Source organism: Dermochelys coriacea, chromosome 19 (genome assembly GCF_009764565.3).
Source record: "Dermochelys coriacea isolate rDerCor1 chromosome 19, rDerCor1.pri.v4, whole genome shotgun sequence".
In the NCBI taxonomy this organism is placed as follows: Eukaryota; Metazoa; Chordata; order Testudines; family Dermochelyidae; genus Dermochelys; species Dermochelys coriacea.
This window is the reverse complement of record NC_050086.2, coordinates 7,934,990-7,962,257: the sequence shown is the minus strand read 5'-3', so window position 1 is coordinate 7,962,257 and position 27,268 is coordinate 7,934,990. Positions and strand designations below refer to the sequence as shown.

General features: G+C 51.2%; 1 protein-coding gene across 5 annotated transcripts; it reads left to right on the top strand.

The window, feature by feature from the left end:
- Window positions 1-1,316: 1,316 nt before the first annotated feature.
- On the top strand, window positions 1,317-26,448 carry TRIT1 (tRNA isopentenyltransferase 1). 5 transcript variants are annotated; one of them, XM_043505986.1, is made up of 13 exons: window positions 1,355-1,489; window positions 8,530-8,708; window positions 10,942-10,995; window positions 13,436-13,575; window positions 14,970-15,068; window positions 15,745-15,941; window positions 17,655-17,797; window positions 18,861-18,972; window positions 19,419-19,531; window positions 20,204-20,281; window positions 22,497-22,606; window positions 23,093-23,210; window positions 25,813-26,448. In XM_043505986.1, exons 3-13 carry the CDS (start codon window positions 10,986-10,988, stop codon window positions 25,959-25,961), a joined length of 1,269 nt encoding a protein of 422 aa, XP_043361921.1. In that variant the 5' UTR covers window positions 1,355-1,489; window positions 8,530-8,708; window positions 10,942-10,985; the 3' UTR covers window positions 25,962-26,448. The 5 variants fall into 5 exon arrangements, 4 of the variants coding, with proteins under 4 accessions (XP_038233621.1, XP_043361921.1, XP_043361919.1 ...); XM_043505984.1 differs by lacking the exon at window positions 8,530-8,708 and adding an exon at window positions 6,541-6,703 and having other exon boundaries at window positions 1,367-1,489; XM_043505985.1 differs by lacking the exons at window positions 1,355-1,489; window positions 8,530-8,708 and adding an exon at window positions 10,186-10,204.
- The last annotated feature ends 820 nt before the right edge of the window (window positions 26,449-27,268 follow it).

Below are 27,268 nucleotides of genomic sequence, written 5' to 3'. Positions count from 1 at the left end.
ACATAATAAACAAAGGGAGAGCATATTTTCCCCTATAATCTCCTTCAGCAAGCAGACTCTCGGGTGTTAACTGTAATAATAATAAACAGTGACAGACAAAAGCCAAATTTTTAAGTGCACATTGTCCTGTTAACACCGAGCCTTTTAGGGGGTCACCCCAATTCATATTGCATGTATTCTGCCATTCCCTGGACCACGCTTTTCTCTGCGGCTGTAACTGGTTTACTACGCTCTTGCAAAATTCTTCTTGTACAGGGTGAGTAATTTGTTCTGGGTGAGTAAAGAATCATGGTTTTTTCCATGCTTATCATGCTGAAGGGGGGCGTGTGGGGTTTGCGCCTGGGTGGGTAAAGTTTGTGACAGAGTGGCAAACCTGCTATAATCTCATCTCCGCCAATGATACCGCTCCTTGCTGCCTCTTGCTTTCACTGTTGCTGTGCCAAGAGATGTATGTTGCTAGGATAAGAGCCATTTCCCCTCCTTCTTCCATATCTGTTGCTGCGGTAGAAGTCGCAGAACCCCCCTCTGTTACCTTGGTAACAGTCTCCTCCTACTGTCTCCCTGGTAACAGTCTCCCCATCTTTCTCTTCTCTCTGTTGCTACGGTAACAGTTGCCTGCTCCCCATCTCTCCCTGTTGCCTACGTTGCAGCTTTAGCTCTTTATCCCTCTGTAGGGCATGCGCTCAGTCACCAGGGTAACATCCCCCCCACTCCGCTTCTCATCTTCCCTTCTACCCCCCCCTTGTGCTAGACCGCCAGTGGCCCCCCCCCGCCCCATAACTTAGCCTACAGGAAGATCCCCGTAGGGGCTTCGCCCTCTCACTGCCCGGGGTAGGGGCATGCTCCGGCCCGGGCGCTGGTCTCTAGGGCTGGGACATGTCTGGGGGATGGTTCCCCGGGGCACGGTCGGGCCCACGCTGGCCCCCGGGGCCCTGCCCCACGCAGAGCAGAGGACGCAATTGAACCCCAGACTATCAGGGCCGGAAGGGGCCTCAGGAGGCCACCTAGTCCAGCCCCCTGCTCAAAGCAGGGCCAATCCCCAATTTTTGCCCCCCCCCCCCGATCCCTAAATGGCCCCCTCCCGGATTGAACTCAGGGCCCTGGGTTGAGCCGGCCAAGGCTCACACCACCGAGCCCCCCAGCGGCTCAAGGGGCCCCCAGTTAATTATGAGGGGGGATTCCTGTGTAGGGCCCCGTGGGGAACGGGCCTGGCTTGGCTGGGAGAGCCCGCCCTGGGCTCCGGCTCCGGCTCTTCCCCACCCCCCAGGCCCCGGGGCTCGGCCCTCCCCTTCTCCCGCCCCCCCGCCCCGTTCCCATAGCAGCCGCCATGGCCGCGGCCGCCGCGCGCTCCCTCTCCGGGCCCGGCCGCCGGGCGCTGCCGCTGCCGCTGGTGGTGATCGTGGGAGCCACGGGCACCGGCAAGTCCGAGCTGGCGCTGCAGCTGGGCCGGCGGCTGGGCGGCGAGATCGTGGGCGCCGACTCCATGCAGGTGGGGCGGAAGGGAGCGGGGCCGGGCGGGGTGAGGGGGAGCGATCAAGGCCTGCGGAGCCGGGGCCCCCCGCAGGACGAGGGGCCGGGGCCCCCTGAGGTGATGAGGGCTGGGTGGGGGGAAGGAGCTAAGTAACTAACGCCGCATCCCAGAGGGGGGCCAGGAGACGCCAGCTACTGCCCCCCCCCACCCACCCCACTACCCCGGTTCTCGGCTTTGTGGGGTGAACTCGGGCAAGCCCCCCCAAAGATTCACTCCAGGTGGGGGGTTGCTCTCGCTCCGCAGCTCCTAGTTCTCCCCGCAGCTGGGGCCCCTCAGATCGCGAAGCCCGGGCCTGGGCCCCTTATTGTTTGTTAAGTACTGTACATGCCACGGTTCACTCTGGTTTGCAGCCGGGAGACCCTGGTATGGCTTCCCCTAACTCACCGAGGTGGGTGCAACACCCCATCCCCCCAATTACCCACACACCAGAGGGAAATAATCCCACCAGACTGACTGGACCCTGTAATTGCAGGTTTGTTTGTTTGTTTGTTTTCTAAGAGCCGACACTGCTTGCTTAAGATGTGTTAGGGGAAACAACGTCCAGAGCTTTCAGTTCAATCAAATGAAATTTCCCTGCCCGTGAAATGTACAGCAAGTGTCTTTTAAAAAAAAATTTAAACTTGCATTCTGAATAGACAGGTTTCAGAGTAGCAGCTGTGTTGGTCTGTATTCGCAAAAAGAAAAGGAGGACTTGTGGCACCTTAGAGACTAACAAATTTATTAGAGCATAAGCTTGCGTGAGCTACAGCTCACTTCATCGGATGCATTTGGTGGAAAAACAAAACAAAACAAAAAAAGAACCCTTTTTTTTTTTTTCCACCAAATGCATCCGATGAAGTGAGCTGTAGCTCACGCAAGCTTATGCTCTAATAAATTTGTTAGTCTCTAAGGTGCCACAAGTCCTCCTTTTCTTTATTCTGAATAGAGGCTCTGTGTTAATGTTTACAAGCTGGGAAAGCCTCAGCCTCCAGTTGCGGCCCAGATGTGCTCTTGAGAATGACCCCTGGCCTAGCCCAAAACAGGGTCTGGAAACGCTTAGGATAGGTGTATAGGAGTCAACCCATAACTTTAAAACTGTTTGGGACGTCTTTGTTCACCGGATCTTGGTGCGATCTCTAAAAACAAGCCAAGTTTGACTTTTCTACCCTCTGCAGTTTTTTGAGTGAATAAGATTTCTCATCAAGATACAGGGGGAGGGGGAGTGTGATCTGTTTCTTTGTTTTTTAACACATGCATAACTCAAAAATGGTGGGACTAATTTTGTTCAATTTCCCCCCCAGCCAAAAATAATTTCACCTGTGGAATGAGGCTGGGCCTGGATAGTTGAAACCCAAAAGGAATCAGTATGAGAAGTAATGAGCTCAGGGAATGCAGAATGGAAGTTGAACCTCACATACTTGCTTTTATAAGCACGGCTTCCAATCAGGATCCACTAGCATGGACTCATGGGCCTTTGTTGTGTCTCATCGAAGTCAATAAGGCTCTGCAGAGCACGTGAGACCTTCTTAAGTGAATCCCAGTGCAATGTCAGGGTCTTACAATGTTAAATAAAACAGGATAGTAGCTCAAGGCCCTGTTCCTGCACTGAGCTCTGTGTAGGTGGTCTCCTGCATTTGCATGGAGCCCTGTTACTCTGTGAGGGGGGGTGTCTGTCACTAGAGAGGTCATTGTAGGAGGAGGGTCCAAAAGAAGATAATGATCCAATTTGGAAGCTCAGTTGGTGGGCTTCTATCACTGGCTGGATAAATAGGCTTGGCAGAATTCAAATGTTATATTTTTATAATTTTGACAGATAATACACTTATTTTAAGCAGTTTTTCTATTTTCATCTATTTACATTTTCACATTGCGGAAAATTATATGTTTAAGTAATTTTATTTTCAATTTTTATCAATTTAAATTTTCACAGAAATTTTTCGGGGGGAGGTCAGACAATAATTATTTAATATCAGTAGATGTTGAGATTCAAAAAGTTAAAGTTTTTATAACTGTTAAGACACATATTGCCAACATCACATGTCAAATTCTACAAAGTAAATATCCTTAAATCAAACTCTTATAAGTGTTCAAGCAGCATTTTTCTTCTTTTGCCTATCTGTAAATTTCTGTTATCAATGGAAATACTTTTTCGTGTGTGTGTGTGTGTGTGTGTGTGTGTGTGTGTGTGTGTGTGTGTGGTGAAATCAGTGTTTACTGACATTTACCAACAAAAGACTAGTCCTTTTTAGGCTAAAGATAAATAATATTAAAAACAATTCCTTATTAGTCGCTAATGACACCATAGATCATGAAAGGAACAATGTCATCTTAAAAATCCCATGTAAACAAATTCATTTCTTTAGCTATCTTTACTAATAACATCTTCGTTTATTACAAGTGAAAGATGTTAATGCTTCCATTGTACCTGTCACTGTGCTTTATTTACTTTTTGGATTTCTGTTAGCTTGTACAAGGCAAATCAATGAAGTAAGTTTTGCTTTTGTTTAGTGTCTCTTTCACTGAGGTTCCTGGTGTTGTGATGTTTGGATTTAAAACACGGCTTTAAATTACTTTAAATTTTTTCATCGTTTTATATTAAATTGTGGCAATATTCTGATAAGCTTCTTTTTTACAGTATTTTAATTTGGTGCCAAATTTAAGGTGTTGGTTTTTACCTTTTCATCCTGAAATAATTTTTTAAAACTGTGAATGTGTTTCCCTCCGATGAAGTGAGCTGTAGCTCACGAAAGCTTATGCTCAAATAAATTTGTTAGTCTCTAAGGTGCCACAAGTCCTCCTTTTCTTTTTGCGAATACAGACTAACATGGCTGCTACTCTGAAACCTCCCATCTTTGCTATTGTCGTCTTTTTGCACCTCACTCAGTTTAGATGTTGAAACTGGACTTGTTGCTTTTACTTTCTGGTTCTTGTGTATTAGCTCACGGCTGCTGTTTGGGTTCTGAACACGGAAAGGGGGATAGTCTAGAAACTCTTTCTACTGAATTTAAAACAAGTAATGAAAACGCTTTTGCTCATATGGGAGTTTTTAAAATGCAGGGAGGTGGGGCTGGGGCTGGGGACTCTTAGGCCTGAACTAAGTTGGCATGACCAAATGAACGTAACACTTGTGAAGCTTTGTGCAGCATTGTCATTGTGTCTTTGAGCTACCATCAATTCAAGCGCCTGACCTAGCTATGTTAGAAAGCCACGTGGGTGTGGGAATATCTGCTGGAGTCACAAGATGACTTAGAACAGTTTTTGGGAGGCCAAGCATATTCCTAGTGAATGGTCTGCTAGTCCTTTAGAACGGTTGTTATAACATTTGGGGTTCTGACTCCATGGCAGATCATAGAGGGAGGAGGTAACCTATTTTCTCTGGAATCTAAGGCCCTGTCTAGATAGGGCATTTCAGTGCAAGTTAAGTTATTGGGGATAAATCTCTCTAGTATAGTGTCTTCATTAGGGGTTTCTACGAGTGTCACAAAAGCTACGTTTCTACGATGAGCCAGCGGTTTGATTCCTCTGCCCGCATACACCTAGTTGCGCTAGCTCTCATTGAGCTAGTGGGAGTATAAATAGCAGCATAGCTGCAGTAGCATGGGTGGTCCAGGTAGCTCTGCCTTGACTTTTGCAGTCATGGCTACACTGCTGTTTGTGCTCACGTTAGCTTGCTGAGTGCTAGCTCGAGTATGTGTAGATGTAGTATATGCTGATGTAGTTGCACTGGTACAAATGTTCCCAGTGTAAACAAGCCCGAAGCTTTCACTGGAATGATTCTAGCCCAGCTAGCGATGAGGAAAGCTTTGCAAGGGTAATGTACAATGATCAAATGAATGTGCACTGGATGTGAATGCCGATTTAGGGCACAGTGAACTTGAACAAGTTATTGGGTGCTGGGACTTGTTTTGGCTGGCGTAGCAGAAATGAGTCTGAGTCATGGGGGTCACAGGGGGAAAACTGAGTGTTATGGGAGAGGGAAAATATTGGCTCCCCTGTTTTAGGAATACGGCATGTTTTTTATGGCCCAGGTGAGATGTTTCTGCTCATGGAAGTCAATGGGAAAACAAGAGATCCTGGCTCTCTCCTGACTTCTCTGTTTCTCTGCAGAATTGGCTGGGACTGGCTGCCACAATTTGAGGCTTTTAGATGTTCTGGGACCTGAACTATAGTTTGTGCTCTGGTTATCTCCGTTGCCACTGTGGGAATGTGTTTACTCGGAAAAGTATGACTCCAGACAGCCAATGGAATCCAGGCGCTAGCTGTCGGCCTGCTTTCCTTTGAACCTCATCCTAGCGGGACTACGGAGGGAGAGCGGAGCGGCGCTGCTGCTTTTATCCTGTAATGCGACCTGCTCTCCGCGTGGCCCCTTGAGGCTGCCAGACACCGGGACAAAGGGTGCGTCTCAGAGGTACTGGGCAGCCTGAAGGTATAGTGTCGATTGGAGCTTGTGTTCCACACAGCATGGTGGCTCTCTTAGGCATTAGCAGTTGGAAGAATGCATCTCCCTTCTTTCTGGCATTGTTCCTGTGGCACGTGCCTCCCCGCTGCGTATCCCAGAGCTGGCTGTAGCATTCAGGTCGAAGGATCCTGGTGAGTTGCTGCTTAGGGCTGAGTTTGGGTTTCTCTTGTCCTTTTTAAAAACTCCCCGTCCCTCATTCCTAATTGACAGCCACGCATGAACGCGTCTATCCAGTCACGGAAGGCACCCAGCAAACATCTAACGAATGCTGCCAGTGTTTAGGCAGCTGTTTGAGTCAAAGCTGGGCCCGAGGAAGGGGATTGCAGTGCCCCGAGACCACCTGCTCTGGTGATAGTATGGCCAAGGTCTGGCTCACAGGTACCCTTGTATTTCCCAAGTGTTCTTGGTTCCTGAGGATCCTGGTAGCTGAGTTATGGATTCACAGCCATGATTCACAGCGTGGCTCAGGATGTCAGGATCATCTAAAGGGGGTTTTACTCTTTTCATTTTGTGTTGTCATTTCCTTTGGTTTTATAATCCTAAAGGAGTTATAATCTATAACTCCTTTAAGAGTAATGGCAGCTCTCCAGGGCTGCCCCGGAGAAAACAGACAGACACATACCAGGTGCTTTGCGAAAAGTGTGCTCTGGTGTAACCCTGTTTGCGGTGCCAGCTAATGGGAGACAACTGAAGAAACAAGTGGGCCTTTCCTTCCTTTCACATCAGGCTGCTGAGTAACCTTTCTCCCCATACCTCAGTGGGGAAAATTCCCAGCCAAAAACTTCATGCCCCTCTTCAGAATTGTATCTATCTTAGGTACTCAGATGGCCCCGTTACCATGGCGTCTGAGCAAGCACCTCCCAATCTGTAACTTTATCCTCACACTCCCTGCTGAAGTAGGGAAGTGCTCTTCTCCCCATTGTACAGATGGGGAACAAGGAGGCTGGGGCCCAGCTTCCACTGAAATCAGTGGAAGTTACACCCCTAAATACCTTTGAGGATCTGGGCCTAAGTGACTTGCCCATGGTCACCTATGAAATCTGGGGTGGAGCAGGGACTTGAACCCAGATCTTATGAATTCCAGGCAATGGTGCAAACCACTGGACCATCCTTCCTTTCATAATGTCAACAATCTCATAGAAGCTAGGCTGCTGTTGAGTTGTGCCTACCACTCCTGATAGGCTAGAAATGGCGCACATCCTGTTATTGTGTTACCCCATCACCCCCACCCTGATGTGCCCATTGTGAGGTCTTATCTTCTAGACTGGAAGCCCTTTGGGGCAGGGATTGTCATTTACTGTGTGTTTTTAATAGTGATTGTCATGATGACTTTCACGTCAGCTCTCTTTGCCTCAGTTTCCCCACCTCGTTACTCTCCCACCTCTTTAACATCTAGGGATGAATCTATCTAGGTATTTACGTGGCCCACATCTGAGTGCTCTAGCAGTATTGTTATTCCTGGTGTTGCACTCAGAGGACTGGTGCTCCAGGCTGCTGCTAATCTGTTTTGGGGCCTTAGACGGTAACAAAGGCTTATCTGAAACCTTGCAGAAAATAGACAGGAGTCTACAGTGCGAGGATATCTCAGCTGCGAGGCCCTGAAGCTAGCCAGCTGGTGGAATCTTTCTTTTCTCTTTGCTCTGTGTGTGTAAAAAGCTCCCTTTGTTCCGCTCCCAGCCCACACACTGACACCACATTCCTCCTCCTCTTGTTTCCAGATATCTAGGGAGCCTTTCCCTCCGTGTTTATTCTCAGGAGAACCTTGAAGGATTGAGCATGCCCTGTAAATGCCAGCTCTGCCCATGTAGGGCGCTGGGGCTCCAGCCGCCTCCCTGCAGTTAGTCAAGTCCTGCCATTAGCAAGAGATTTGTGTGTATCGCTATGATTTCGGGGAAACAGGTGTGAATCAGGGGAGCTGAAAGGCTGATGGGCCTTGCCTGGGCAGGGCATCTTCCCATTGACTTCCACCGTCTTTGTATCAAGCCACAGTGGGCCTGAATTGCACCAAGCAATTACCTCCTCTGGGTCTGACTGTATTAGATAATGGAAGATAATCAATAGGCTGCAGCCAGCCATGGGGTTTGCCGGCAGGGAGCTGGCTCCTGGGCATCTCCTTCTGTCTGCTCAGAGCCCTGTTTGTGTTTGTGCTCAGAGCTGGCTGCATTTCCATCCCCTTCCTCCGGCACAGCTTTGTCACCTTCCTGCCCCTTCCTCCCCTACAGAGACTGCCTGCAGGCATCTGCTACCTTCTTGATGCTGTTAAGGGGGTGCCAGTGGGTGGCTGGGGAGGGGCCTGATGCTTTCTAAGCATGGCCCCCAAGGAGCAAATTAAACAAGCAAATGAATCTTGTTTCTCTCTGCAGCTTCCCTGAAATGTGACACTAGAAGGACTACAATCCCCCCTCTCCCCGTCATGGGGTCCAGTGGAGGAATGGGGCCCAAAGAATTCAGCAGATATTGGCAATGGTCCTTCCCAATCTGCTGACTGTCTTGTAGGGGCCAACATAAATTCCTTCTTCCTCCCTGCCCTCCATCTCCTGAGCGTCCCATGTCATTCCAGGGGATTATTATTAGGAGAGCGCCTCAGAAGCCCAGCTGAGATCAGGCCCCTCACTGTGCCTGGTGCTGCACAAACAGATGATTGCTGCCCTGAAGAGTTAATGATCTAAACAGACCAACACAGGGTTAAGGGAGAAGGGCTATAACACAGAATCAAGGGTGACAGATGGTACCTGTCAAGTTAGTGCCATGGTTTGGTGGTTTTGTTTTGAATTGTTTGGGTGTGGTTGTCCTGGGAGGAGAATTAGCTAATTAGAGACTAAGGGGGGGGGTAAAGAGAATAGGGGAAAGGAAAAGAAGGGGTGCGGGGAGGACAGATGGAGTGAGCTTGAGCCAAAGAAGCTGTGGAGGGTGTTGGAGCAAATGGCCAATCAGCTCAGGGGGAGAAATGCCAGAGTCAAAAGGAGCAGAAAAAGCAACCGGGCACAGATGACCTCGCCAGAGTCCGCAGGTCCTGCTGCAGCTGCTTGTCTGCTCCCGCCGGCTGAGGCCAGGACTGCACAATGCAAGGTTTGCTGGGGCGGTTATACCGGTATAACTCTGCTGGCAAACGCTCTGCATGGAGACCCAGCTTATACCCGTGTCACTTATCGCTTGAGTGAGTGATACCAGCAGAAGGACTCTTGTGCTGGTAGAACTGTAACCACGCTAGGGCTTTTGCCTTACAGACGTGTTGCAAAAAGCCACCTCCCTACCAGTCATTTCTATACCACCAAGGTTTACAGGGTAGACATGGCCTGAGTCTCTGGGCAGCCATTCCCTGAGCTGGCATGGTTGGGGGACAGGGCAGGCCTTCCTTCCTTTCTCCCTGTTGTGTGCAGTTGCTCCAGGGCCCTGTCTGCAGGGAAGCAGCACATCTACAAACTAGAGGGAGGCCCCAGGCTGAAGGTGTGCAGGTTGGCTTGCTGCAAGCCGGGGAGGGAGATGTTTTGCTCCAGTAACCTCACATTGTTCTTCTCCATGGCCCTCCACCTCTCCCTAGCAAGTCACCAACGTGATCCATTGAGCATCATTTGCAGAAGACTGGCGGTGGGGCTGAAGGGTTGGCAGCTACCAGAAGTAAAGTGGGAATGAATCTGGCTCTGTAAGTCTGGCTCTCCAGTGCTCCAGGCTGCTCTCGCCTCACCCAGCCAGGCTGACAGGGCCTTATTCCAGTGCAGGCTCTAACCTGAGGCCTGGCATGAACAGAAAACTCCAGCCTGCGCCATGCTCAGTGCATCCTCCCAGGAGCTGGCCCAGGGGCTGAACCCCATGGTTACAAAGCAGGGCCTCAGTGGGTGTCTCACACAAAGAAGGCACAGTCCCCCTTAAAGCGTTGAAATCTGATTTCTGAACAGAGAGGCTGCTTTATGAGCAGTGTCTTCACCCGCACCCACAGTGCTGTGTCCTGGGGGAGCGCTGGGCTATAGAACCCAACTCTGATCGGGGTTTGTTTGCAGGCTCTTTAGAGCAGTGGCCCAGCTGCTTCTCAGCACAGGCTGCCAACAGCATCCGAGGCTCTTTGTGCTGTGCCAGGCCAGTGCCAGGGTCCGTGGGCATACATCACCGAAGAGATTGTATTTGCACAGTGCCCGTGAAGCATGCAAGGGACACACCCACCAATGTAACAACACGCTCTTCTGAAAGAGCTCTCCTCAGGGGACCCTCCTAATTCCTTAGAGCTGGAGCTCTAAATTGTAATAAGGCTCTGATATTTACACTGGGTAGTTCCTTAGTTTTGGCCATAACTGGGTATTTACACATCCCAGATGGTGGATCCTGGGTATGACCTTGATGTTTGTGCTGCCTGGATGAAGAGCGTGGCGATTTACAAAGAGCCCTGCAGAAGGGTTGGCCTGTTTTTAAAAAAACTCTGTTGCCTAAATCAAGGAATGCAATCCAGCGGCTAGTCACCAGCCTGGGAGCCAGGCTATCTGGGTCCAGTTCCAGCTGTGCTGCTCGCTTGCTGTGTGATGGGCAGGTCCCTCCTGAGTGCCTCCATTTCACTAGGGAGTACTCCTCTATCTCACAGGGGATGTAATGACATGAGGTGCTTTGAGATCTTCACATGAAAAGTGCCCTGAAATCTGTTTCCTGTTCCGCAAGGAAGAAGTAGGAGAAGAGCAGGGATTGAATAGCCCAGCGATACTAGACTACCTAGCTGAGGGATGCATCCGATGAAGTGAGCTGTAGCTCACGAAAGCGTATGCTCTAATAAATTTGTTAGTCTCTAAGGTGCCACAAGTACTCCTTTTCTTCTAGCTGAGGGATGTTCTTATCAGGGGCTTAGAAAATAATTAGATCCAATAGTGCTATCTGCACAGTCAGTTTGATGACTGTGGTGGCAAGGTTTTTGCTGTTCCTGAAGGGGTGTGGTGCATTGGGTTTGATCGGCTGATTGTGCGTTTTCTTTGGGTAACTACCCAAAACAGAGATCTTCCAGGGTGCACCGTCCACTGTACTACACCATTGCAGGAAATGATACAGGGTAAGTCTGTACATCCACTCAGCTGCAGGAGGAGCTGCAGATGGTATGTGCAGAGTTGTGTGTGTGTGTGTAGCATGCAAGTGTGTGTGTTCAAGACGCATCCGCAGAGATCAGTGTGGTATCACCAGATCAGCATGTGTGCTTGACATGATTGGGATACTCTTCTCTGTGCTGATAATCCAGGGCATTGGTAGATTTGGTCTCTGAAGCATCCAGGGAGCTGAATTGCTGCCTTAGTGTATGTTTCTGCCATGTGAAGTGTTGTCAGCTGGGATTCTGAGCTGAGGTGGGGGAGGGCTGACGCTTACCCAGGGTGGAAAAGAGCAGCTGCAGCCACAATGGAGAATTTCTTACTCCTGATTGTCTTCTGTCTGTTTCTCTACCTTGCCAGCTTTTTTGATCAGATTTCCACTGTAGGCCTGCAGCCCTTTCAGACCGGGGAGATAAACTCTGATATGAGATTACTCCAGCAGCAGTCAGAGCAGCTGGCTCTGGATAATCTCATGTTCCTTTTGTATTAGAATATAATAATTTGTCCACCGTTTGCAGCGCCTTCCACCTGAAAAGATTAGTGTGCTTTACAAAAGTTGGGAGGTATTGTCTGCGTTTTACAGGGAAATAGGCATGAAGACACAAAGTAACTTGCCCAAAGGTCACCCAGCAAGTCACTGTCACGGCTAGGATTGGGACCCAGGAGTTCTGACCCCCAGTCTCATGATAGGAAACATTACAAAGCTGACAGGAATGAGTCATATGCAAACACCCAAAGCTCCCGGAGTTGGACTTTCTGGTCAAACGTTTATTTCTGCCAAAGGCCCCTTCAATTTTCAGCAAACATTGAAAACAGAAGGCCCCTGCTGAAGGTGAGGAGCCCAGTGTGTCTTTGATCTTCCCAGAATAACAATCTAGTGCGGATGCTGTGCCCTTCCTGTACACAGGCAGGATTTTCTCTTCCCCAGGTGCCACCCACCCTTGTTAGCTTAGCCCTGCGGGGCATAGGCACTGCATATTCCAAACACCCATTGTGCCTCACTCATTAGGTAATAGGAGATAGGGGAGTATTGTCCCTGATTTCACTGATGGGGATGCTGAGGTGAAGGGGACTTGTCCAAGGCCACGCACAGGGTCAGAGTCGTGAGTTCCTAGCTCCCAGTCTTGTGCTTTAGGCCCTGTCTCCTCTCCAAAAGGAACTGTGTATCTTTTTAGAATTGGGGGCTAACTGATGAGGCACTACACTGGGCCAGAGAAGACCTGAGTTCTATTCCCAGCTCTGCTGCTGGCTGACCGTGGGCAAGTTACGTCAGTGCATTGTGCCTCAGTTTCCCCAGATGTGAAGTGGGGAGGATACTGACCATCTGCTGTAAAATATTTTGAAATCTGCTAATGAAAAGTGAGGGTTTCCTGTTAACATGATTGTAGCCTAGACTAAGGATGGCTGTGTGGTCCCTGGTCTACTTTACAATTTACAGTTGTGTTCAAATGCGATTGGGGATCCTAGTGTAAGCAAAATCTCAGCCTCCAGCTCTCTGGGCATTTCCTCTGTGCTGCTCCCTTATTGCTATCCCCTCCCTTGTCCTCTCACTGGTTCTTGGGGCTTGCACTCAGGACCCTTTGAAGCCCAGAATTCCCATTGTCTGGGTGCTGAGATTTGGTAAATATCAGTTTACCTGTAAACCTGGAGATTTTGATTCTATTATAAGGGCCTGTAATCCTGTGGCAGAACTAATGCAACTCCAGGGAGTGGCTGCTCCCTCTCTTTGGGGGTTGTTGACCTGAGCTGATGTATAACTTTTTTCCTTCATGTACCTGGACGGACGTGTCACTGAGCAGGGGAAAGGGGTGATAAGCTCAGCTTTTACTGGATGTGAGAGCTCCGACAGTGTTTGCTCATTCACAGGGCTCCATGGTGTTTGCAGAAGGATCTCGTCCCCAAACAAGACTTTGTGCTCTATTAGGGACCCTGCATTTGAACAGAGCTGCACCTGAACTTTTACCAGCAGAAGTGTCCGGTGGGGTTCATGAAAACAGGCTGTTGTCTGAGGGCTGCAGTTTGGAGCTGGGCTCAGCGAAGTTACCCTGATCGGTGGCTCTGCCCTGGCTCTCCGATCGCTGGGTCATTGGAACACTCTTGTGTCAGTAATGCACGTGGGGCTGTATTTGGCCCCGGCACAAGCAGATGCTGCCCTGATTGGCTAGTCCGCTTACGCCAGGGCTGAAGCCGGCCTTCCTTTGCATGGCCTGTATCCTGATCTCTGCCTGAGTCAGAGGGAAGCAGGGGAATGTCTCCAGAGCATGAAGGATTAGCTGAAGTGGTCTGTGGTCATGGGGCTGAGGAGAGAGAGCAAATTCCACCCTTCTCCTATGTGGCGGGGGTTGGGAACAGCTCTGTGATTAACAAACGGGGATTTGGACTCTTATCTCCTGCTGTCTGTGTCCCAGGTATACAAGGGGCTGGACATCATCACAAACAAGATCTCTCCCCAGGAGCAGGCTTTGTGCAGACACCACATGATCAGCTTTGTGGATCCCTTGGTCTCTAACTACACTGTGGTGGACTTCCGGAACAAAGCAGCGGCCCTGATATCCTTTCACAGAGCAGTCCGACTGGCCAGACAAATACACACCTGGCTCCTCCGTTCTCTCCCTGGCCCCTTCCCTGTGCCTGGGCCCAGGGCATTGCCTGGATCAGCCATTCGCTCTCTTCCAGGAGTGACTTCCTTAAAAACTAAAGCTGGTGAGAGAATGTTAAAGGCGGTGGGAAGTTGAACTGCTGCTGTAGGAGAAGCATTAGCTTGTCCAAACCCCTCTTTTGTCCATGTGTGGATGTCTGGTCGTCATGTGTCATGCCGGACTCCATAGCCAGCAAGAGGAGCAGCTCGGCAACCAACCTTTGATAAAGGCAGTGCTGCTGGCATGATCAAAGACACTCGAATTTGGGGTTCCCCGGGCAGCTGTCGGGTAGAGCCATCTACTTTGCTGCCTGCCACCTGCAGCATTGGTGCCCGGGGAGGACGTGGCAAGTGGGGAGAAGTGGAGAGTGGGATGATGATCTAATCCAGGGGTGGGCAAACTACGGCCCGCGAGCTGTTTTAAGCCACCCTGTGAGCTCCCGCTGGGGAGCAGGGTCTAGGGCCGCTCCATGTGTAGGAGCTGGAGAAGGGACATGCCGCTACTTCTGGGAGTCACTTGGGGTAAGTGCTGCTTGGAACCTGCACCCCTGAGCCTCTCCCCATGCCCCTGCCCCGATCCTCCTCTCCAAACTCCTCGATTCCAGCACAGAGCACCCTCCTGTATCCCAAACCTCTCATCCCCATCCCAGAGCCCGCACGCCCAGCCAGAACCTGCACCCCTTCCCGCACCTCTGTCCCAGCCCTGATCCCCCTCCAGCCCTCCGAACCCCTTGGTCCCTCCCCAGAGCCCGCACCCGCAACAAGAGCCCTCACCCGCTCCTGCACTCCAACCCCAATTTTGTGAGCATTCATGGCCTGCCATACAATTTCTATTCCCCGACATGGCCCTCAGGCCAAAAAGTTTGCCCAACCCTGATATAATTCCAAACCCAAGTTGGTCAGGTTTGAAATAGATCAGTGGAATCATGCCGGGAGCCCAGGAGTTGAGAGTAGATGCTGGTCTGCTTTATATCCAGGTGCATCAAGAGACACAGTCACAACGCTGTTGTCTGTTGACAGATTAAAGCCAAGTTTAGTTTGTACTGCAGAGAGGCTCGAACGAATGTATCGGTGTCCCTGAGACATGCTATGACCCAGTAGTAGCAGGGCTCTGGCTCAGCCTGGTTCAGTCCTGTCTATGCTACAAGACCAGACCGGATTTCAGGAGACGTGTGGGTAGCAGCAAGACACGGTTGTTTCCATGGTGTAGATGGGCTGTGAGAAGCTCCCTTTCCCTCCATTGAAGGCTGAGATTTTGCAGAGCTTTCTAGGCCCCTCTGTGTCTCGCGCTCCTTAACCGTGCACATTGAAGATATATTTGCTCGAGAGAAGATCCCAATCGTTGTGGGAGGCACCAACTATTACATCGAGTCCCTGCTCTGGAAGGTCCTTGTCGATACCAAGGTAGGAGCTCTGGGGGGTAGCAATTCCTGGGCGAGGCAGGTCCCCGCCTCACGGCTGGGCTTGCTGTGATTGGAAGCAAATTCACCTTCCTCCCTTGGAATGCTACACTAGGCCTGGATAACCCCCTTCCTGCAGAACAACATACCAAGTGCATCCAGGTAATGCCCTCCCTCGGGAGCAGCCTAAGGCAATTGCCAAGAGGTGAGGACGTACTTTCCTTGCATTAGCATCTTGTTAGCTGAGTCAGCACCAAGCAGGTGCCTGGAGGCAGATTACCGGTGCTGTGGGTGTTATTCTATCCGATGAAGCGAGCTGTAGCTCTGGAAAGCTTATGCTCAAATAAATTTGTTAGTTTCTAAGGTGCCACAAGTCCTCCTTTTCTTTCTATTGCAGAAGGCTCTTGTGGCAATCCCTAGTCAATGGCGGGGAGCCGGTGCCCTGTGTGAGGTGGTAGACTTGTGAGTTCTTTGGTACTGTCGTAGTCCTCAACTCTGCTTGAAGCTGGGCCTGAGGCATGATGTTCGGGTCTGGCTCTGCACTGCCCCAGAGCTCGGGGAGATTTGGGCTGCCCAGTTTTGATTTGGGCTTCTTTCTGATCCGTCCCGCCATTGCCCCCTTAGGAAGCGGAGGGTCCCAGGTGCAGCAGGTTTGAGCTGGGTCTTGCTTTGACCTGCAGGAACATTCACAGAGGTTTGACTTGGGTGGGCTGATCTGTGCCCCGCAGGAGAAGACCAGCCCTTCCCCTGGGCAAGCAGCCGACCGGAAGGTGGAACTGGAGCAGCTGGATGGCCGTGAGCTCCATTGCCGGCTGAGCCATGTGGACCCGGAAATGGCTGCCAAGTTGCATCCCCATGATAAGCGCAAAGTGGCCAGGTGAGCTTGTCTAGCTGGAGAGACCTGATCTTGGGGGCACTGCGGCCACTGTAGACGGTCGCCTTGTGCCATTTGCGGCCTCTCTTGCTATTGCAGTTAGAGTCCAGCTGAGGTTTGTGCCTCTCTGCGGATCTGCCATGGCCGGGCCCCTTGCGGGGAAGTGAACACAGTGGCCTCTTGTCCGCCACCCGATGAGCAAACTTCGCTGGCCTCTCGTCGGTTTCCATTGCCACTCACTAGACTAGCACCAGGTCACATGCGGAGGCTGGACAGAGAAGAGAGAGGAGTGTGAGGGGCAGGGCTTGCATGGAGTGACATTCCAGACAGGGAGGAATTGGATCTGACCTCTTGGTTCCAGCTGATGCAGAGAGATTGTGGGGTGCTGGAGGAGGGTGGTTCTCATCTCTCTGCCATTGGATGAAGAGCAGTCTCTGGTTCATGGACTCTGTTGGATCAGCAAAAGGCTGGGTGGTTCATGAGGGTCTAATACCATTATCCAGAGAGAAGGGGCAGAGCCATTTTTTTGGAGGCCCTGATCTCTGCTCTGGGCTGTGTGGAAGTGATCTGGCAGGGAGCGGGAGTGAAAGTGACACACGTGCTTTCCCAGCTGCTCCCTGTGACACCAGGGTGTCCGGCTAGTGGGTGCGGTTCCTCGGGGCGGTTTGCGTCTATTTGGGGGTTTATGAAACATGCTGGTCAGTCGGCAGGGAGACATCTGGAAACCAGCAATGGAGGCGACTTGCTGCCCAAAGCCAGAGGGAGCAGGCTCCCCGTTCCCCACCCCCGAGTGGCTGGAGAGACCTAGCACTGTGCCTTGGACATCACCCGGCTTGGGCTCTGAAGGGACCAATGTGGGAGTCAAAGCCCAGGCCCTCTGCAGTGAAGGCCCAGCCCTGACTTGCAAACCTGGGGCCTGTTAGCAGGAGCATCCCTGCTGCAATCAGAGGCATCAGCGAGGGTGGCCAGGACCCAGCCCAGCGATCGTCGTTCACGCCTCCGGCGGCCCCGAATAGGGTGGCCTTTGGTAACCGGTAAAACGCTGTCCCCGGGCCCATAGCGCGCTGGCCGCGCTGCCGGCTCAACCTGGGGAGCCCACGCAGGCCGGGAGAGCAGCAGCAGCTTCTCTGGAGCTATTAAAAAAGAAAGCTGCCGTGCTGGCTGAGTAACGTTCCGCAGAGCTGTGGGAACGGGGCCGTGGCGAGATTGGACTTGTCGCCTCAAACAGGCTCTCCCAACCCAGCCCTGCCTGCAGGTGATGTGGAGCAACGCCCACCCTGTTCACACGGGAGAGAAGCAGTCATTGTTCTGCCGGCTGCTTCTGTTGCTCTGTGACCTTTCTGGTCCGTGGTACCAACCCCTTCCCTGCAGGGACTCTAGACGGGAAGAGGCAGGATGTGTGCCAGCACCTCTCCCCTAGCTCTGTAGGGCCTGTCTCAGCGCTATTAGTGGGGGATGGTTCTTATGGTCAGCCAGCTAGGTGCTCCATGTCTTCCACCTACCCCCTGGCCTCTTCCCCAAGGAGCTTGTAGTCGGCTCTGGGCATACTCAGTACATCATGCTCCTGAAAGGGGCAGATACTTTCCCCCCAGATGGGAGGGTTGGATTTTCCTGTGCGTTCATGGTTCCCTCTGGCTGTATCCCCGAGGGCACTGGGCAGATGGAAATCTGCTCCAAACCTGGCTTCTGAGCTGTCTCTGTCCATCTGTTGTACAGGAGCCTGCAAGTATTTGAAGAAACTGGGATCCCCCATAGCGAGTTCCTGCATCGGCAGCGAGAGGAGGAAGGTGGGGGCCCATTGGGGGGGCCCCTGAAGTACCCAAACTCCTGTATCTTGTGGCTTTATGCAGACCAGGCAGGTAAAGAGAGGGTTCTGACTAGCTGCCATCTGGCTGAATGGGCAGAGCCGTCCTGGGGCCGGGGATGGCTTCTTTCTGCACCTGAAACGCAGGCAGGGCCTCTCTCGTCCCAAGTGCAGTCTCCTCATTGCGCTGTGTAGCAACCTCATCCGGTGCCTGGTCTGAGCCTGGGAGGGGTCCTCAGCAAGGAGAGACCCCAGCTGAGCAGTATGTTCAGTGTGGTGTTAATGTGAGCCACCACCCCCCCGATCGTCATGGTGCCCTCCCTTTAGCCCTGGCGATTCCCACTTGTACCCTCCGAAGCAATCCTCTTTCTTTGGGGTTCACCCCCTCGTGCCCTGGATCACACCCATGGGCCCTGCAGAATGGGATTCTGACGGTGCAGGACTCCTAAGAGTTCTCAATGCGTCACCCAGCAAGAGTCCGGATCTGTCAAAAATTATTGGAGTTTTGCCTTTAGCTTTAATGAGAGCAGGATCTGGCCCATTACTGCGCCGTAATTCTCGCAACCTCGCGTGAGTAGAATTATTTTACAATTTTACAGATGGAGAAACTGAGGCAGGGAGAAGTGAAGTGGCTTGTCTAGGATCATACCGTGGGATTGTGGCCACAATGGGAATAGAACCCAGGAATCTTGTCCCCAGCTCCTGTCCATTGGCTTAGCCCTTGGCAAGCGTGGAATGGCCCAGTGCTGCCATCCAGGGATCAGAGCACAAGTTCAGCGCTCAGGCCCTTGGTCGCCGGTCCCTCTTCAGGAGCTTTGTCAGTGATGCCCCCGGCTCCAGCAGGGAGGGGGCATTCGAGGTGGGAGTCACACAGTGAGAGGGGCAGCAGGTTCGTGAGTATGGAGATGTCTGGGGTGGAGTGTAGGGCTGGCAGTGCCCCCCCGCGAGGATTTGGGGTGCCTGGCGATGGAGCCATTCGCATGGTCCTCGGGAGGTCCGGGATGCAGCCTGCTACCGTGGGTGTATGTGGCTGGGAAGCTGTGCACCCTCGGTGCCAGGGCTCTCCGTCCTGCGAATGCGGCTCGGGGTGTTTGAATCGCTGTTATGATCTCTGCCAGCTCTAGATGAGCGGCTGGACAAGCGGGTGGATGACATGGTAGCAGCGGGGCTCCTGGAGGAGCTGCGGGACTTCCACTGGCGTTACAACCAGGAGAAGGTGGCTGAGAACTGGTGAGTGTTCAGCTGGCTGCTTTGCACTCAATCAGTCCCCTGTTGTTGGAGGGCTCTTGGACATTGGAGCACCTCAATCCTCCTGTTCACTGCCTGTGGTCTGTAATACGTGAGTCCCCCTGGGAGCTGAGTCCTTGGGCCGATTGTGGCTGAAAGGCTTGGTGTGGGGGTAGTTAGAGGGTGTTTAGTGGCCTGTGACATCCAGGATTGGGCTGGTGTGATGGTACCTCCTGGCTGTAACCTCTGATGCCAAGCTCCTCGTATGGGCATCTGGACATCCCCACCCCACCGACCCAGGCCATTGCTGGGGTCGCTCCCATGTGGCCGGCGATGGCTTTGCTGTTCTAAACCCATGGGAGCTGATGTTGTGGGGACACAGCACAGAGGGGGGCAGCTCCTTGCTGCAGCCCACGGGTTGACCTGTAGTCTGTGACCTTCTTCTTTAGCCAGGATTATCAGCACGGCATTTTCCAGTCTATTGGCTTCAAGGAGTTCCACGAGTACCTTATCACGGAGGGGAAGTGCCCTCAGGAGACCAGCGCCTTGCTGCTGGAGAAAGGTGGGAATGGCATGCCCAGGAGGCTGTCACTTGCTCACACCTGGTAGCCCATGAGGGGGAGTCTCGTGTCTACCTCAGCAGCACTGTGCAATGGCCCAGGAGGTCCCAGCCACCCATGCCTGACAAGCTCTGCAGCTCAGGAGGTGCTGGTGTCACTTGGCAGAGTCTTTAGCAGGGTCTGGTGCCCCTTGTCCAGCTGAACCAGGCTGTCTCCCTGGGGAAGGGCTCCCTGGAGCTGGGCTGCAGGGTATCTCCCATGCTTGGAAATTGAGGGAGATGGAGACTCCTTTGCCCTTGCTTGGTGAGCCAGGGATTTGCTCACTTGTCCCTTGGTTGGATCCAAAGATGGAGAAGATCTGTTAAGGCCTCCAGTCCATCCCCTTGGAGCCCTCTGTAGGATTGTCCCTAGAGTCTGTTCCTCAGGGCTTGGCCCAGTTGAGTTTTAACTGTCCCCCATGATGGTGTTTCCATCACTTCCCTTTGGAGAGTGCTACCCCTGCTGAGAGACCTCCCTGATCATCAGCCTAGTGGTCACCCTTCCATTAGCCCAGCCATCCCCTCTCCTCCCTTGGGGTTCGCACCTTCCCACACCCTGCCCCACTTAGCTCCCACTGGCTTCTTTAACATCCATGGAGTCTAATTCACAGGTGCTTTGTTACCTTAATTTGAAAGGGATCCAGGCCCTGAAACTAGTGACGAAGAGATATGCCCGGAAGCAGAACAAGTGGGTCCGAAACCGCTTCTTGAGACGTAAGTGTTTATACCCCTTCTTTGTCCCCACCCCCAGGTGCCCTGAGAGTGTCCCCTCCCCTCTCATCCCTCCGCCTCATTCATGCCCCACTCCCAGATCTGCTCTGGGAAGTGTCCCAACCCTCCTCTTTCTCCTCCATCCCTCGGAGCAGTGTCCTCTGCCCTCCTGGCTGGAGGAGGGAGCCTGGCTGCTGTTGGTGGCTGAACAAACTCTGGTATGTCAGGTGCTGTCCAGCCCATGGGGGGCTCCAAGTTCTCCCCAGGGGGGTGAGTTGCGTACAGGGTGCGCTCTGACCCTGCTCCCCACAGTCCCCCCTGCCTGCGAAGAACTTTCCTCTGCCATTGTGGCTCTACGGCCAACGCAGCCCTCTGGAGGGAGGGGGCCATACACGATGGGGCAGCTGGATAAATAGCAATGTCTCCAGGCGCAGGCCATATCCAAGGACAGTTACGTAACACGGCTCTCCCAGGGCCACCGAGGGAACCGTTCCTGTGTGAATTCCCTCTTGCTGAGTCACGTGGATATTCTTAGTCTGCGTGTGAGGCCGCCCACCCCCCAAATTACTGGGATCTGTCCAGCATCCTCTTCTGTGAATAACCTTTGGGTGTGTCCTGTCTTCAGGCTTTCGAGAGGGCTGGGCATATCAGGACGTGCTGTTCCTGCTTTGCTCCCGGCCCATCTGGACCAGGCCTGCCCAAGACCTTGCTGCCCCGGCCTTGTCTGTGCTCATTCCCCATCCCACCTGAAGCGGACGTTCCTGAGCAATCTTCCCAGGCCCTCTTCGGTGTGCTTGCTCCCTAATTGTCCAGCTATGACAGGGAAGTCTCCACCCCTCCCAGGAAAAGCTCCCTCTTTGCTGGCTAAAATCCCAGAAGAACAAAGCCCCACACGCCACCTGTCCCTCCACACGTCCCCTCCTCCTGCGCTAGCTGTTGCTGGCAGTCAGATCCCTGGCTGCCTACAGGCCAGCTCTCTCCTGAAAGGGGCTACAGAGGATCTGCCCCTCGTGTTTACCTCTCCCCATGAGCCCACATGCGTGCCAGGCTGGAGTGAAAAGTCCAACTGACAGCTGCCCTCCAGATTAGGAGCTGCAGCCGATTGGCTGTTACAGGCCTGCTGTGGACACCATGATGGCAAGAAGCCAGTGGGACTTCCCTCGCCCTGGAGCAGGGCCAGGATCAGCAGCTGGGAGCCGAACATTTGTTGAAAGGTGGCTGGTAGGGGCAAGAAAAAGAAAAAGAAACCCAACCAGGCCAAAAGACTGGCTTTGAACTGTGTGCAGAGCTTTCCCGGGGCCAGGTGCGTGGCATCCGCGTCTCACCTTTCTGCCGAGCAGCAGATGGGGGACAGGTGTGCCTTCGATCGGCCTCTTAAGAGCCTTCTTTGTGGCTGGAGCAATAAAAGGCAGCACCTGCCGGATGCCGAAGCCTTTGATGGCTTTGTCTGAGTGGGTGAGGCGCTCGCTCTGCCGGCTGGCAGGTGAATGACATCGCTGGGGAGTGTGCGCTGCCTGGTTTGCAGACATCTCTGCGCTCTGAGTGCTGGCCGGGCCTCTGGAAGTGCCAAACGCCCTCACGTTGGCTCAAGGAGGCAGATGGGGTTGGTTTTAAAATAGTCCTACACCAAATGAAGGCGTTCAGATGAAGCACACCCATTGCTACCTGCGTGTCCACCTCTGCAGCCTTATTAGCTGTGACAGCTGTAAATAAAGCAACCAGGCTGAGACCCTCAAAAGCAAATACCTGATCCAAGCACCAGGCTCGAGTCTCCCTAGAAGAACAGCTGCACCTCATGTAATGGCTATGTCCTGGAGCCATCTTGGTCTCCATCTGACTCTTCCGCTGGCTGAGTGAGCGTGGACTTTTCCAGTGGACCGTGCAGGTGGGAAGTGGGTTGTAGTTATGATGGGAGCACAATTTGCTTGGCTCTTGCCAAGCTCTAGATGTTGGGTTTGCTTTCCTGCCCCGGATTGCAAACTGCCCTGCTGGATGCTGGGATTGAGAATGTGCAGTTCTTAGCAAACCAAGGTCTCCGGTAATCCTGTCTCAGGACCACTCTGTCTTGGAATATCTGTCTTGGAAGGACAAGCTGGTGAGGATAATGTGGGACGTCTCCCAGGGATGTTAGGGTCCTGCAGCCACACTGCTCAGGAGTAGCATGACTGGCTAGGATACTGCTGGCAGCTAATTGCTTCTGCTCTGTGTTTCTTCCCAGGCCCTGGACCCAATGTGCCCCCAGTGTATGGTTTGGAGGTGTCTGATCTCTCACAGTGGGATGAGAATGTGTTGAAACCTGCCCTTCAGATTGTGGAGAGCTTCATCCAGGTGAGCTTCATCCATGGCCATGGGTCTGTGTGAGCAGTTGCTTAGGAGACACTTATTTTGTTGTGTGTCTGATCTCTCTGTCCTGCGCTGGGTGGGGACTGTTGCCAGAACTGCAGCATGTCCCTGCCACAAGCTGCCACTGTCGCTAGAGATCTTCTCCCCAGAGCTCCACCCAGGGAGATTGCAGTTTCCATGCCTCTGACCTAGAGCTCCCTCTCTCCCTACTCCTTTAGCCTCCAGACTTGCCCCTCTCAGGCTGGCCAAGGGTTATTGCTATGTCTCTAACTCCAGATTTCCGATTGTGTCCCGCTGTTACTAAGGAACCCCCAAACACACAGCATGCCCCTTGTCTCATACTGGGAGGAGACTGACTCCATAGTTCTGACCCTCAAAGGCCAGTAGGAAAGCCTCCAAATCCCATGACAGTGGCAGTGACGAGAGAGACCTCGCTGAATAGAAACTGACCTGACACCTTTGTAACCTCAGGGGCAGCAGCCATCGGCAGACCCTGTAAAGATGGAGAGTGAGATAAATGAGGACAAACGGAGTCATCACGTGTGTGAGCTCTGCAACAGAGTCATCATTGGGGACAGAGAATGGGCAGGTAGGATCTAGAGGGCGGGGAAATATATATGGGACAACTTCAATGTGGAATTGCAGTTTGTGTGAAGGGAACAAAATGAGTCCATAGATACCTGCTCTTGGCCATATGACCTTCATTACATGATCTCAGGGTTCCTAGGATTGTTTACAGCCCCCTGATAAAAGCAGCCGCTTGCAAGCCTGGAGGAGGTATGTAAGCCATGCCACAGCAGCCATCTGTCAGCTCTTACCACCAGGCTGGGGGGAGGGATGAAAACGGGAAAGCTCACGTTCTCTTCTGGCACTGGGCGGTGGGAGCCCTCTCCGTCAAAACACTCTTCTTAGCGCATCAATTCTGAATTTCCGTGTTCGTTCTGAGCTGCTGGTTCTTGTTAGCAACTCAGGAGGGTTAGCGAACCTGCACCGAGAATCTTGTTTCTCTTACAATCCATTTTTTTTCTTTAAAACAAACAATAATATATCCTGGAAAGTTTTAAAAAAGTTGGGTTTGCGCCAACATTTAGGTTTTGTAAAACTAAAGCTTTTCCCAGATCTAATGTTGATAGGAACATTTCCATGAGTTTGAAAATTTAATTTTAATCCCATTGGAATCAAAATATTTTAAAACAAATTAACATTTCCCTGAAGCTCAGAACCTCAAAGTGAGATTGGCTAGAAACTGACTAGCCACAAACATGAAACTGACACATCTCTCTTCATTGTGCAAACTGAGTGAAATGCTGAAAGCAAATGCAGTATTAATAGCGAGAAGTAGATTTTAAAGATTCATTTTGTTTTATTGATCCAGGGAGCGGTTTCTAACGTCGGTAGGGAAGTTGGTGTTTTGAATGTAGTAATTCTCTTTAATATGCTTAAATCATGAATGTAGTTATCTGGTTTTTAGTAGATCTGTGTATTGTACTAGTTGGAAGACATTTTAAAAGACATGCATACACACCAAGGAGAGAGAGTCTCTGAAAGATTTGAGAGCTCACTCCATGCTGCTAGGGCACAGGAAGCATTTTGACCAAGAGTGGTACTTTCGTAAGCTACAGTTACGGGGCAATAGATTCCTTTCCTGGGGGTGTCGCCCAAGTTCCCAGTTGTTAATAATATTTATTTATCCTAGATCAATGCTGCATCCCCTATATCCAGCCATATTTGGCATGAACCCATAAATGGTGCAAGAGCAGTGTTGGGGGAGGGAGGGCGCATGTAGAACTGAACTGAAATGTTGCCATTAAATGCAACCTTAAAGCTACAAATTTAAACACGAGGCAGGAAATGAAAACACTGGGGGCCCAGAGTCGACCTGAAATCTAATCGGTTTCTAAAGATGAGTTAGAAGTAGTTTCAGAAACTGCTCCTGGCCCTGATCGTTCTCTCAGTTTTTGTGGTTTTTTTTTTTTTTTTTTTTTTTTTTTTACAATTGCACTTTCATGTTGTTTAAAATGAAAGAGTCTCACAACGACAGGAGAGATGTGTACTGTTTCAGTTAAACTTTGGTATCACTTGTAACAAAATTTCAGAGAAATGTGATTTCATTGCAACCTGATGGTGTCCCAATAACACTGCAATAAAGTACCAAATGTGCATGTAATTTTCTTTAGAAGGAGGCCAAAGGAAAAAAAAAAGTCTGGAAAACATCCTACGGCCTCCATCCTGCAAACACATATGCACATGCTTAACGAAGGTCTTGTCTACACTGAAGTATTGCTGCTGTAACTACGCTGACATGGCTAGGGCAGCAAAAAACCCCTAGTGTGGAGGCTGTTATACTGGAATAAAAGTGCTTATACTGCTGTTGCTATTCTGGCTCGGTGAATCACCTTACACTGATATAATTGCATGTACACTGGTGCTTTGACTGGCATAACTGTGTTGTAAATTAATCATACCTCTTACGGACATAGTAATGGCAGTAAAACTTTGAGTGTAGACCAGGCCTAAGCAATGGGACTGCTTGTGTGCTTAAAGGAAAGCACAAACGTGAGTGTTTGCAGGATCAGGGCCTACTTGTGGCACACCTGTGCTTTTGCACAGCTCCGTAGGTGTTAACTTCATCCAGTCTGTAGACACACAAAACACCCAGCTATGGCATATTGTATATAAAGACATATTTTTGGCACCACTTTGTGGTGCTGCAGACAATTGTCTAACTTCACGACATAATGAGATATGAAAACCATTTTGTGATACGAGTCTCACAGCAGCTGTTCCTCACTGAGGGCTAGACTTGTCAGCAGTGTAGAGGTCACCCATTTGTGAGTCTTTAGGCACAAAAATGGTTTTGCATCTCTCTTTAAAGTGCAGTGTGCATGTGTGTAATATGATATAATGTTTATCCATTTGGATTATTCAAGTAGGTGACAGGATTTTAAACACACCAAGGCCTTTCCATCTAGTGCTAAGAATGAGTATGAATTGGTTTGGCCTGAAAGGAATACTTCTATGAGTGACTGGAACAGGGGCTGCTGGATCCTATGAGGTGATGAACATCCTCATCCCCCCATAGAAGTTAATGGGAGTGGAGGGTGCTCAGCACATCACAGGATTGGACGAGTTGGGTGTTTGCTTCCCCAAGATCCCCCTGAGTCGCATGCTCTGTTTGTCTTTGCCCTCAGCTCACACAAAGTCGAAGTCCCACCTGCACCACCTGAAGAAAAGACGGAAGCTGCACTCAGAGCTCAGTGCTGTGGAAAGCCAAGTTAATGTCACGGGGATTCAAGGAGATAATGACTGGACAGAGAACTTGGGACAGGACAGAAAGTAGGCTCAGTTCTGCATCTGCCAACCAGCTGGGAAGCAGGGTCAGTAGCTATTCTACCCCCAATGGAATCAAGATTGAATGGAGCAGAGCGCAGGAAGGATCTGGGGATAAGCTGGGTGTCTTGCTTTCAGCATCCTGCTGCAGGCAAGAGCGTATCCTCTTCACATGGTATGAATGGGGAGAGGATCCCCAAACTTCTCCAACCCAGCCTGAAAACAGCTGAACCTCCAAGCAAGCTCATCAGGAGCAACCAAGCTGAGTTGTGTTTTTAATTCTAGGCAGTGACGCAGCATCCCAGCCTTGGGATTTGATCTAGTTTGCTGGCATTTGAGTGAGGCATTCTCAGGGACAGAAATACTGTGTCCATTCTAGCCTTGGCCAAAAGCATATAGCCACATACTAGGGAATTCTCACTATCTTTATTTATTTTTTATGGAAGCGCTTTTTTTTTTTTTAAACATCTAAATAAAGTAGAAATGTTGGCCCTCTCTTTCTGGTGAAAATGATTAGCCCTCTGGTTTGGTAGCTCCGATCTGTTCCAGGCTTCCCTGGACTGCCCATGGACCTGCATGTTACTCCAGGTCCAGCCCTTTTCTCCAGAGCCTCAGCCTCCACCTGGCCTTTGTATGCGGTGGGCAGAAGGTAGTTTTATCTCTCTGCATATTGCAGGCGGTGAAAGCACTAGCACCTGTTAGAGAGCACCTTTGAAATGATCTTGACAATGGGCTAGAACTAAGATCCCTGGAGTTGACAACAGGTGAGTCTATCCTAGCTAAACCCTGATTCCCAGGGGTTTATACTGTGGTTTGACGTCCACTGATGCTTGGGGATGAGTGCCGTACTCGGAGCAGATGTACTCCTGTGGGTTTCTATGTGGTAACGAATGCCTCTGAGCTTCATTCTGATGGATCAAAGAGAGATCCAGCTGCGTTGCCTTATTTCCCCGTGTAAAAACCATTCTGGGCTTGTGGGATTCTTGTTGCAAAGGGAGCAGTCTATATTTTGACTAAGGTTTCTCCCATGGGGCTTCTAACCTTCAAAGCGCAAGGTGTTCCTGCAGCTGCCACAGAATCACTTAATGTGGCCGAGATGAGATGAACGCCCCAGGGCTCTGCCCACTTGGGAATGGATTGAATTACTAAAAAAGTATCTCTGGACAGATTCCCTATTGCAGGCTCTGGGGATGGATCTTTGGTTGGGGATTAGGTTGAATTGCCGGGACGAGCTCTCTGGGTCCCCCTATGTTTAATTGTTTCTGTAATGCCCTGAAAAGCAGTGTAATTGATTTGTTTCACCCATTGGGGGAAGCT

Bases quoted from the DNA above. Each gene is read 5' to 3' on its own strand.
- TRIT1 (XM_038377693.2), top strand. From the start codon at position 1,328: ATGGCCGCGGCCGCCGCGCGCTCCCTCTCCGGGCCCGGCCGCCGGGCG. The intron at 17,798-18,860 runs GTAAAGAGAGGG...GATCTCTGCCAG, and splicing joins GCTTTATGCAGACCAGGCAG to CTCTAGATGAGCGGCTGGAC. The intron at 18,973-19,418 runs GTGAGTGTTCAG...CTTCTTCTTTAG, and splicing joins GAGAAGGTGGCTGAGAACTG to CCAGGATTATCAGCACGGCA.